We start from the raw sequence: 10,000 nt of genomic DNA, 5'->3' as shown, positions 1-10,000 counted from the left end.
AAATAGAGTATTTTTCTCAGTATTCCTACCTTTAAACCCCACTTGGCCCTTATGACCTCTGACCCCTATGACCTGTGACCCCGTAGGTGCACATCCCCGCCACCTGCCCCGTGGGTGTGTGGCGCTGCGTGGTAGAGACTGCCACCCGGAACTACCCCAAGTCCAGGTCGCAGTACCGCGCTCCCGAGGACATGTTCGTCATCTTCAACCCCTTCTGCAGAGGTTAGGAGGCAGCATTCTGTTTGCATTGTTGTTGTTTTTCCTTTGTTTCTTTATTTTTTCTCTTCTTCTTCTTCTTGTTCTCCTGCTTATTATCGATATCTTTTTGTGACAAAAACAGAAGTGTCTAATAAGTTTCGTGAATAATTAAACTAAATTGACGCCACTCGTTTCCAAAATCTTTCCGTCTCTCCTCACTCTCAAACATCGCATCACTCATCCCTTTATTCTGCCTATCCTCTCTATCCCTCTCTCCTCTCTATCCCCCAGACGACGCCGTGTACATGGAGAACGACGCTCAGCGCAGCGAGTACGTGATGAACGACACCGGCAAGGTATACATGGGCGGCTCCAAGAACAGCCACGGCCGCCCATGGGTGTACGGCCAGTTCGACGACTGCGTCCTGCCAGCTGCTTGCGTCCTGCTGGAGATGTCTCGCCTGACCCACGCTGAGAGAGGCAACCCCGTCAAGGTGGCTCGCGCCCTCTGTGCCATGGTGAGGGAGGCCCACGCCCGCTCGAGTTCTTCTTACGTTATGTTATTATTTCTATTCATGATCCTTACCTTACTGGTCGATTTGGTTTCATAAATAATTCGCGTTCCATTAAATGTTTCATAAAAAAAAAATCAAAGAAATTGAGGTACACGAAAAGACATTCACTTTTTCCCACATTCTCCTTACCTCCCTTTCATACCCATCTCCTTCCCCCCATCCGCCTTCACCATCCACACAATACCTCAACCATCCCACACAACCTACCTTAATCACACCCTCCTCCTCCAACATTCCTCCTCCAGATCCAATCCTCAAGGAACCACCGCCGAGACTACGAAGACACCGACGGCATGCTGGAACCTTACTACGAGGACGACCACCGCGGGGGCCAGAACCCTCACCTCTGGACCGGTTCTGTCAAGATTATCGAGGAGTTCTTGTGGCAAGGGGCGACGCCTGTCAAGTTCGGCCACTGCTGGGTCATGTCGGCTCTGCTCACGACATGTAAGGAAGGGTTTAGAGAAGGGGGGGGAGAGGGGGGGTTCTGAAGGGTGGGAGGGTTGGTTTCTGAGGGGTTAGAGGGAGGACGGGGTGTTCTAAAGGGAGGTTCTAAAGTGTTGAGGGTTTTTTTTTCTGATGGGTTAGAGGGGTCTGATACTTCGGAACGGGATTCCTGATGGGAGGGGTGTTTTATGAGGTTGTGGGCTAGTTCTTGAGGAGATTTTCAACCTATCTATATGTGTATGTTTCTTTATCAGTCTATCACTCTATCTAACTATCTATTTCACACACTTGCAACGCCATTTACCTCACACAACATTTACGCCATCCTTTTCTTCTTGATAATCACACCAATGAGGTGAATTACCTCCCCCTCCGCCTTGCGCGCACACACGCACACGCACACACACACACACACACACACACACACACACACACACACACACACACACACACACACACACAAACTTACATACTCACTCACTCTATCTCTCTCTCTGCCTCTATCGATCCGGCTAGTTATCGACCTACTTATATTCCTCTTTCTCTGCCTCTCATTATCTCTCTCTCTCTCTTTACAGTCCTTCGTACCCTGGGTATGAGCTCGCGGCCAACCACTGTCATTACGTCAGCACATGACACGCAAGATACGCTAACCATCGACCGCTATGTGGATCGCTTTGGTGATATTGTGAGTATAGTGTCATGGTGATATGGTGTGGTTTATTCTTCTTCAGTTTAGTTCGTTGTATTTTCTCATCTTTTTTTTCTTTGTCGATCTGATTTTTGCTTCTCTCTCTCTCTCTCTCTCTCTCTCTCTCTCTCTCTCTCTCTCTCTCTCTCTCTCTCTCTCTCTCTCTCTCTCTCTCTCTCTCTCTCTCTCAACGAAACGCACTACTTGAAGTAGAATATGAGCTTAAATCCTTGGAATCTTTAAATCATAAGCATCTTTCTTCTCTCATAAGGTTATCTATGCAAAGATCACCCAAAAAATATCAAAATATAAAAAAAATTTAAGTATGTGACTATTAAACTCTTTTATTATTTCTCAATATGTGAGTGAAACCTGAACTCTATGAACTTTGATTCTTTTAATAAGCTTGATTTAGAGTGAATGACAAAAATAAAACTGTTCTCTGGGCGGAAGATGCATCATAATGATGACATATTTCTTGGAATTCTCATTCCAGGAGATCAAAATAAAATCCTATTTCCATGTCGTAAAGCCAGTGGGAAACTGTTTGGATATTCTTGTTAAATACTTTATGTTTTTCCCTTCTGGCAAAAGAAAAATATGGAATTTATTTTTCCCTTTTGCTTTCATAGATTTCTTCTTTTCTTCTTTCAAATATGTATATATGAAATATGAAGGATACGATTATTCATTGTTCTAAAATGTATGATGATTGATATAGAGAGAGTATCATAGCTCTCGTCCCTCGATCTTCTAGTCTCTGTCTCTCTCTCTCTCTCTCTCTCTCTCTCTCTCTCTCTCTCTCTGCTTTATTTCATTCCTGTTATCCCTTCTCTTCCTCAGATCGAGCGAGGTCCTGGCCGTGACCAGCCTGATGCAGTGTGGGCCTTCCATACTTGGTGTGACGTCTGGATGACCCGACCTGATCTGCCTTCAGGCTACTCGGGCTGGCAGTCCCTTGACCCTGCCCGCTCCTACTTCAGGGACAGTGAGTATGAAGTTGAATTGATCGAGGTAGAAATTGCTGGAATTAATTCTATTTATCCTAAGGAAGGGAAATGTTATCCATCACAAGAGAGAAAATATTCATCATTTCTCCTCCCTCTCTCCCTCCCTCTCTCCCACGCCCACCAGGGTACTCGAACGGCTGCGGTCCATCGTCTGCCGAGGCGGTAAAGAAGGGAGACGTTGGTTACTCCTACGAGACTTCCGCCCTCTTCTCCGCCCTCAACACCTTCGTCAGATACTTCTACGAGGATGACGACTCCGAGTGGGGCTACACACACTACAGGCAGTACAGGTAAGCTTGGGGGGGTCTGTGCGTCTGGTGATTTGTTTTCCGTATGATTTTTCAGTCTTTGTTTATTTTATATATGTATATAACCTGTAGATCTGCTATATCTTTTGTTCATGCGTCTAAACGAGTAGAGAACTGTCTACATCCCACGAGGTCATACGGGCCTACTACCCCGCTATTTAACCCTTCACTTCCCCCCCTCCTCCCTCCCCTACAGGTTCCCAATGTGCAGGTCCATAATGACCAAGGCCGTAGGGCGCCACGACGACGATGGCGAGGGCGACTGCGAAGACGTGACGAAGACGTACAAGGATATGGAGAGGTCCGAGCCAGAGAGGTTCACCGTCTTCAACGCCTGTCGAGGCATGAGGAAGGACCACGTCTACTACGATTATCAGGTGAGACTGAGTGTGAGTGAGTGAATGAGGGTGAGTCAACGATTTGAGTGAGTGAATGAGGGTGAGTCAACGATTTGAGTGAGTGAATGAGGGTGAGTCAACGATTTGAGTGAGTGAATGAGGGTGAGTCAACGATTTGAGTGAGTGAATGAGGGTGAGTCAACGATTTGAGTGAGTGAATGAGGGTGAGTCGACGATTTGAGTGAGTGAATGAGGGTGAGTCAACGATTTGAGTGAGTGAATGAGGGTGAGTCAACGATTTGAGTGAGTGAATGAGGGTGAGTCGACGATTTGAGTGAGTGAATGAGGGTGAGTCAACGATTTGAGTGAGTGAATGAGGGTGAGTCGACGATTTGAGTGAGTGAATGAGGGTGAGTCGACGATTTGAGTGAGTGAATGAGGGTGACGACGATTTGAGTGAGTGAATGAGGGTGGAGTCGACGATTTGAGTGAGAGAGAGAGAATGAGTGAGTCAACGATTTGAGTGAGTGAATGAGGGTGAGTCAACGATTTGAGTGAGTGAATGAGGGTGAGTCGACGATTTGAGTGAGTGAATGAGGGTGAGTCAACGATTTGAGTGAGTGAATGAGGGTGAGTCGACGATTTGAGTGAGGCAGACTTATGCTGAAAGAGGGGTGGGATGAGTCGATTAGAGTGACCCACAGAAAGGCTGATTCAAGCGTGGTTCACTGAGAATGACTCGAACGGAGGTAGAATCGGTTCGAAACAGAGATAATGAAATTCTGGAGTGATACCGGGAAAGAGACAACACACAAACGAGAAGTGTGTTCAGGTATTCGAAGCCAAAGGAGGGGGGTATATAAAAGAGTAACCAAAGGGGAGAACAATGAAAGATCCATGAATGAGGGGAAATAGAGGAAGTTAATGACTATTGATACTTAAGGAAACGTAACTGAGAAAGTGTGGCATAGGGAAGTTAGTGAACTTTGCAAGAATCTTGATAGGAGTACTAATGACTGAACGTTTGATTACTCTGCCACCTTAGTTGATTCCGTTAGTCTCTCCATCAGAAAGTATAATTGATTCGATCATGTGCTGTATTTTTTAAGCCAATGTAATTGGTTAGGGCATTTTATTTTGCAGCGTTTTTTTCGGGTATGTAACAAAAATGACAGCAAAGAAACAGTAATATTGATTATATCAACTTTTTTATAATGGCAGGAAAGATGTTGATGAAATGATACAGCAATATCATAAGTAATAATGATAATGCTGATGATAATGATGGATAATACAAAAAACGGCAATGTTAATGATGGATAATAATATTGACAATGACGACAACATAAAAAATAACAATAACAAATCCGAGAAATGGAAAACAACCAAACAAAAGATAAAGGGAAAGTCAAAAATATATGCAACACACAAACGAAACCAAGAAAGTCATGCAACAGAAATACTTCCCTTTCATTATAGAAAGCAGTTGTTCTGATTTCAGAAAACAACAAATATCATATATCAATGAGGGGAGAGGGAGAGGGGGAGGGGGGTGAGGTCCAACTTAATGATGATGCAGATAAAAGTGTGTTGAAAATCTTTACTTACTCCGTCAGGTTTTCAGACATATTTCTTTTCTAATGAGGACAGATGCCCTCATTGACTGATACTGATCGTCAGTTTAATTTACTTTGTCAGTATTATATCCTCATTAATGATGCACCCGAAGCGTAACCAAACAGTCATTAATGTATTCTTTTTTTTTTTTTTTTTTTTTTTGTCTCCGTATTATCTTTTATGATTTATTTTGTATGTGTTTGTTTCTTTTTCATTCATTCTTGTTTCATCATTGTTCCGCTCTTTCGTGCTTTTCGTTGCCTTTAGTCCTTGGTTATTGCAACAGATTCGTCTCCTCCGTTATACTTGTAATTCTTTATTGTCTTGTCTTTATTATTTCTTTTTTTTCTTTTCTTTTTTTTCATTCCTTTACGCCACTTTCCTTCATCTCTATCTTCTTTTCACTCTTCTTTTTTTTTCTCTCGTGTTTCATCTTCATTCTTTCTCTACCTCCTTTTTTTCTCTCTATTCGTTCTCTTCTTAATTCTCTCTCTCTCTTCTTTCTCTCATTCATTCTTTTTTTCTTTTTTTTCTCTCTCTCTCTTTCTTCTTTCTCTCATTCGTTATTTCTTTCTTTTCTCTCTATTTCTCTCTTCCTTTCCTTCCATCATCACCTACTCACTTTCTTCACTCTCCAACTTCTCCGTGTCATCATCATCTTCAGCCCACTCCCCCCCTGCTCCTTTTCCGAAAGCAAGTCAGACTCTTCTGACTTCTGCTACCCCTTTCCCCCACCCCTCCCACCTCTCCCCCTCCCCGCCCCTTTGCCTCCCACCCATTCTCCATACCCCCTTCCCTCCCAGCCATCCCCCATACCCCCTCCCCTCCCAGGCATACCCCCTCCCCCTCCCCCCCACCCCTAAACCAAGTCAAGGACAGGTGCTGAACCGCTGCTCGTCCTTCCGACTTCCCTTCCCCCCAGAACCAGCACCTGAAGTCCCTCTTCCTACCTCCCCAGGACCAAGGGAGCTATGACGTCACTTTCGAGCTCGTGGATCCTCAGCGTGTGGCCGCCGGTCAGAGTATGACCGTCACTTTGCAGGTCCACAACAACTCCAGCGAAACACGCACCGTCCAGGCCACCATCTCGACCAGGTCAGTTGGGGGCATTTTTGGTTTCTCTTTTTTTTTTTTTTTTTTTTTTCTGGTTCTACTTCTTGTTTCTTGTTATATTTCTTTTCTGTTTGTTTTTCTTTTGTTTTTCTTTCTTTATTACTTTTTCTTTGTTTGTTTTTTGAGATTTGTTTACATTTCATTCGTCTCTCTTTTTTCATTCTTGTTCTTCTTTCATCTCCTCGTCCTTCTAGTTATTCTTCTTCCCCTTCATGATGAATCATAAGTATAGGTACATTTCTCGCACTTCCCAAACACCTCAATACGCCAATTAAAGCAACCCCCATAAAACACGATTCGGCAACCAACCTCCTTTCTCACCTCTCCCCCCCTCCCCCTCCCCCACCAGGAGCGCCTTCTACACGGGTGTAATGGGCGCCCACTTGAAGCGCGTCACGGGTCAGTTCACCCTCGCCGGCGGTCAGCGTGACACCCTCACACTCAGACTGGACGCCTCCGAGTACCAGGACCGCCTCGTGGACATGGGCTTCATCAAGGTCACCGCCTCAGGCTTCGTCAACGAGAACAAGCAGTCGTACATCGACGAGCACGACTTCCAGTTCGAGAAGCCAAGGATGAGCATCGAGGTAAGGAACTCCGTTATTCTTTTGTTTTTTGTTTTTTGTTTTGTTTTTCGTGGATGTCATGTCCCACTCTCGTCATCATAGTGTGAATAAATATTCCGAAAGTAATTGTGCTTTGCCATACATTAAGCCGTTTATACTCATCACCTTCGCTATTGCCTCATCGAATTATCACACGAAAGTCACTTCAAAACTTTTACTAATATCCATTATCATTCCTCTCCCCCCTCGCCTTCCTCTTCTCCTCCGCTCCCCTTCCCTCCCTTTCCGTCTGCCTTCCCCCTACTTCCCTTCCCGCCCGCTTCCTCCCTTCCCCTCCCGTCTGCCCCCTCGCAGGTGGCAGAGTGCCAGGTCGGGCAGGAGTGCACCGCAACCTTCTCCTTCAGCAACCCCCTGGACGTCCCCCTGACGGACTGCTTCTTCAGCATGGAGGTCGGCGGCGCATGCAGGCCCAGGACCATGCGCGTCAACCGCGAGGTCCGGCCTAGGGAGACCTTCACCTACACACAGACCTTCGTTCCTCGTCGTTCAGGTGACCGCCGCCTCGTCGCCGCCTTCACCTCCAGGCAGCTCCACGACATCACTGGGTCACGCAAGCTCACCATCCGCGACTAAACGGACGACCTCTCAGTGGAGCGAAGACGAGGAGAAGGAAGAGGTCTCGCTGGTGTGGATCTGTCCTCTCTTCTTTTCTCTGACATTCCTTTTTTCCCCTAACAACATCTCCCCTCTAACCCCCCCAACCCCCCATCCCCAACCCCCATCACAAACACCCCTTGCTCCCCCTTTGAAGCAGTCTGATGATAACGAGGTGAGCGATAACCATCATTCAAGAAAATCAAGATAAGACGATGCCCTCGAGAATTCAAGCAAATGATAACAAACCGCGAACAAATAAACACACGAATATCTGAAGAAGAAAGCGAGTGTGTTGAAGCCAGACCTGCGCTCCGAAGAAGACGAAGACGGAGACGCAGCAAAAGCAGAAGAAGAAAGATGACGAAGAACCAAAAACTAGGGGGAGAAGACGAAGAAGAAGAAAAAGAAAAAAAAAATACATGAAAGACAAGTGAAAAAAAAACAAAATGAAGAAAAAAAATCAACACGAAAAACACAACCAGACGAGTGTGAAGCCCTACGACAACGCAACACTGAGTCTCCTGCAAGACCAATGCAAGTGTGGGTTACCGAACGCCGTCATCAAGAAACGCCACCAACAGCTGTGCACGAAAGAGAGATAGAGGAAGGGAAAGATTTTTTTAAAAACGGGCGAGGCAGAAATTAAAAAGCGAAAGAGAGGAAGAGTGCGAGAGATAGAGCAAAGAGCAAGAGAACGAGAGAGAGAAACGAGACAAGGAAAGGTGAAGGGGGAATAATAATACCACGAAGAACGAAGAACAGGAAAGAGAGAAAGAAGGAAAGAGGCAGAGAGAAGAAAGAGAAAGAAGAACAGCAGATAGCAAGTGCAAGTCCACTTAATATACAGCGAAAAAAAAAACGAAAAGCAGATACAGTAAAGGCCTATAGCTAATACGCGAAAGACAAAACAAACAAACAAACAAAACACACTATAAGGTCTTAGAAAGCGATCTGGAAAAAAAAAATCTATAAAACACAAAAAATGTCAAAAAACAAATTAACCCCCCCTTAAAAAAAATCACAAATAGGTATATACACCTGACTCTTACAAACAACATTTCTGTAAAATTGGAACTTCATCGTCTGAGCAGATGCTTGGTGCATTTACTTACGTAGAAGAATAGATGATGAATACACCTTTTTTACAGCCGTAGTTCTTTTTTTTTTCTCTCACACTCAATTTTGGGTCTTAGCGCACCATAGACAGACTATAGGGAAAGCGAATAGGCCGTTTCCCTCCCATCATTCTGACACATAGGTACTGTCAACACCCAAACACCACCACCGCGCTTAAGGGATACTTTTGTGAATAACACTGTCTCTTCTATTATTTCAAAGCTCATATGTGTAGGTATACTTCATTTGACTCTCCCACAAAAGAAATATATACATTATATATATACAACAAGACATAACACGAAAACAAGAACAAGAATACTAGTGTATTGATTATTATTGCAAAGAAAGTTGACGACTATATGCATGATATTGGACATGGGCAGTCTCGAATCGTTTTCTTTCAAGCACAGCCTTACTTCATAGAAAACGGGCACAGTTTAGAGCATGTTCGTAGGTATCCACACGTTATCCAATAAATTCAATATTGTCAAGTAGGTACCGGAAGCTTGGAGATATGGCTATGGGGACGTTGATCTTGTGCTGCATCTGAAGGAAAACAAACAAAAAACTTTTCAGAAGAAGAAAAAAAAAAGGAAAAAAAAAGAAGAAAAAAAAATTATGAGCCTGCTCAGCAATTTTTTTCATTGTTGTTATTGTCCTTTTCAGAACGTCATATATATGTATCTCTTTATATAGATATAATATACACTACCTTCCCATGGAGACCCCATATCTCCGATCCCCATAGTTAAGTATGTGGCGGTTTTCAGTGTAGAATTACGATGTAAAGTGGTTGTGGGACGATAGATGCGCCAAACGATAGTATTTGACTCCTTTTTTTTCGAACAATGGTAAAAAAAAAAAAAAAAAACTTCTTTTTTATGATTTCTTTGTCCACCTACCTGTCCGCCTGCTTGAATTAACCCAAGGTCCGTTCTCTAGCTTAATAGACTCATTGGTGTAAATTAGGTTAACTAGACGAGATGGACTGCGATAGATCGACAAATAAACGTCTTCAGCAGCAATTTTGTGTTTGTTGTTTTTGCCCTTCTGCTTCCCTTCTCTTTTTTTGTTTGTTTTTTTGTTTTGTTTTTTTGTTTTTTTGTTTGGAACTGTCTCTTCTTTTTGAGGTGATATTTTTTGGTGTTTGATGTGTGGTGAAAACCTAGAGCGATTATGGATCTAAGATGTATATGCTGACAGGATAGTAGTAACTGGTATTATGTATTTGTTTGTTTCAGTTTCACACAGTATCGCTCTGTTATATATATTGATATTTCAGTGAACCTCCTTTTCTTTTTATCAATGGATTTCGCCTTTTTTTTTTCTTCTTTTTTTTTAAATTCCCATTTCTTTCTTTG

General features: G+C 43.7%; 1 protein-coding gene across 1 annotated transcript in view; it reads left to right on the top strand.

Moving 5' to 3' along the window:
- Positions 1-8,445, top strand: part of LOC122247480 (hemocyte protein-glutamine gamma-glutamyltransferase) — a 15,745-nt gene extending 7,300 nt beyond the window's left edge. The window contains exons 6-15 of the mRNA XM_043006776.2: positions 87-222; positions 490-716; positions 1,019-1,220; positions 1,799-1,908; positions 2,755-2,899; positions 3,046-3,211; positions 3,426-3,606; positions 6,143-6,279; positions 6,647-6,884; positions 7,218-8,445. Of these exons, the coding sequence (XP_042862710.1) occupies positions 87-222; positions 490-716; positions 1,019-1,220; positions 1,799-1,908; positions 2,755-2,899; positions 3,046-3,211; positions 3,426-3,606; positions 6,143-6,279; positions 6,647-6,884; positions 7,218-7,496 (1,821 nt within the window). The 3' untranslated portion in view covers positions 7,497-8,445. The remainder of the gene's footprint in view (positions 1-86; positions 223-489; positions 717-1,018; positions 1,221-1,798; positions 1,909-2,754; positions 2,900-3,045; positions 3,212-3,425; positions 3,607-6,142; positions 6,280-6,646; positions 6,885-7,217) is intronic.
- Positions 8,446-10,000: the final 1,555 nt, after the last annotated feature.

The sequence above is a fragment of the Penaeus japonicus genome, unplaced genomic scaffold (genome assembly GCF_977035675.1).
Source record: "Penaeus japonicus unplaced genomic scaffold, GWHDUDI00000001_assembly GWHDUDI00000018, whole genome shotgun sequence".
Taxonomy (NCBI): Eukaryota; Metazoa; Arthropoda; class Malacostraca; order Decapoda; family Penaeidae; genus Penaeus; species Penaeus japonicus.
The sequence above is the reverse complement of the archived record's forward strand: the minus strand, read 5'-3'. Positions and strand labels throughout refer to the sequence as shown.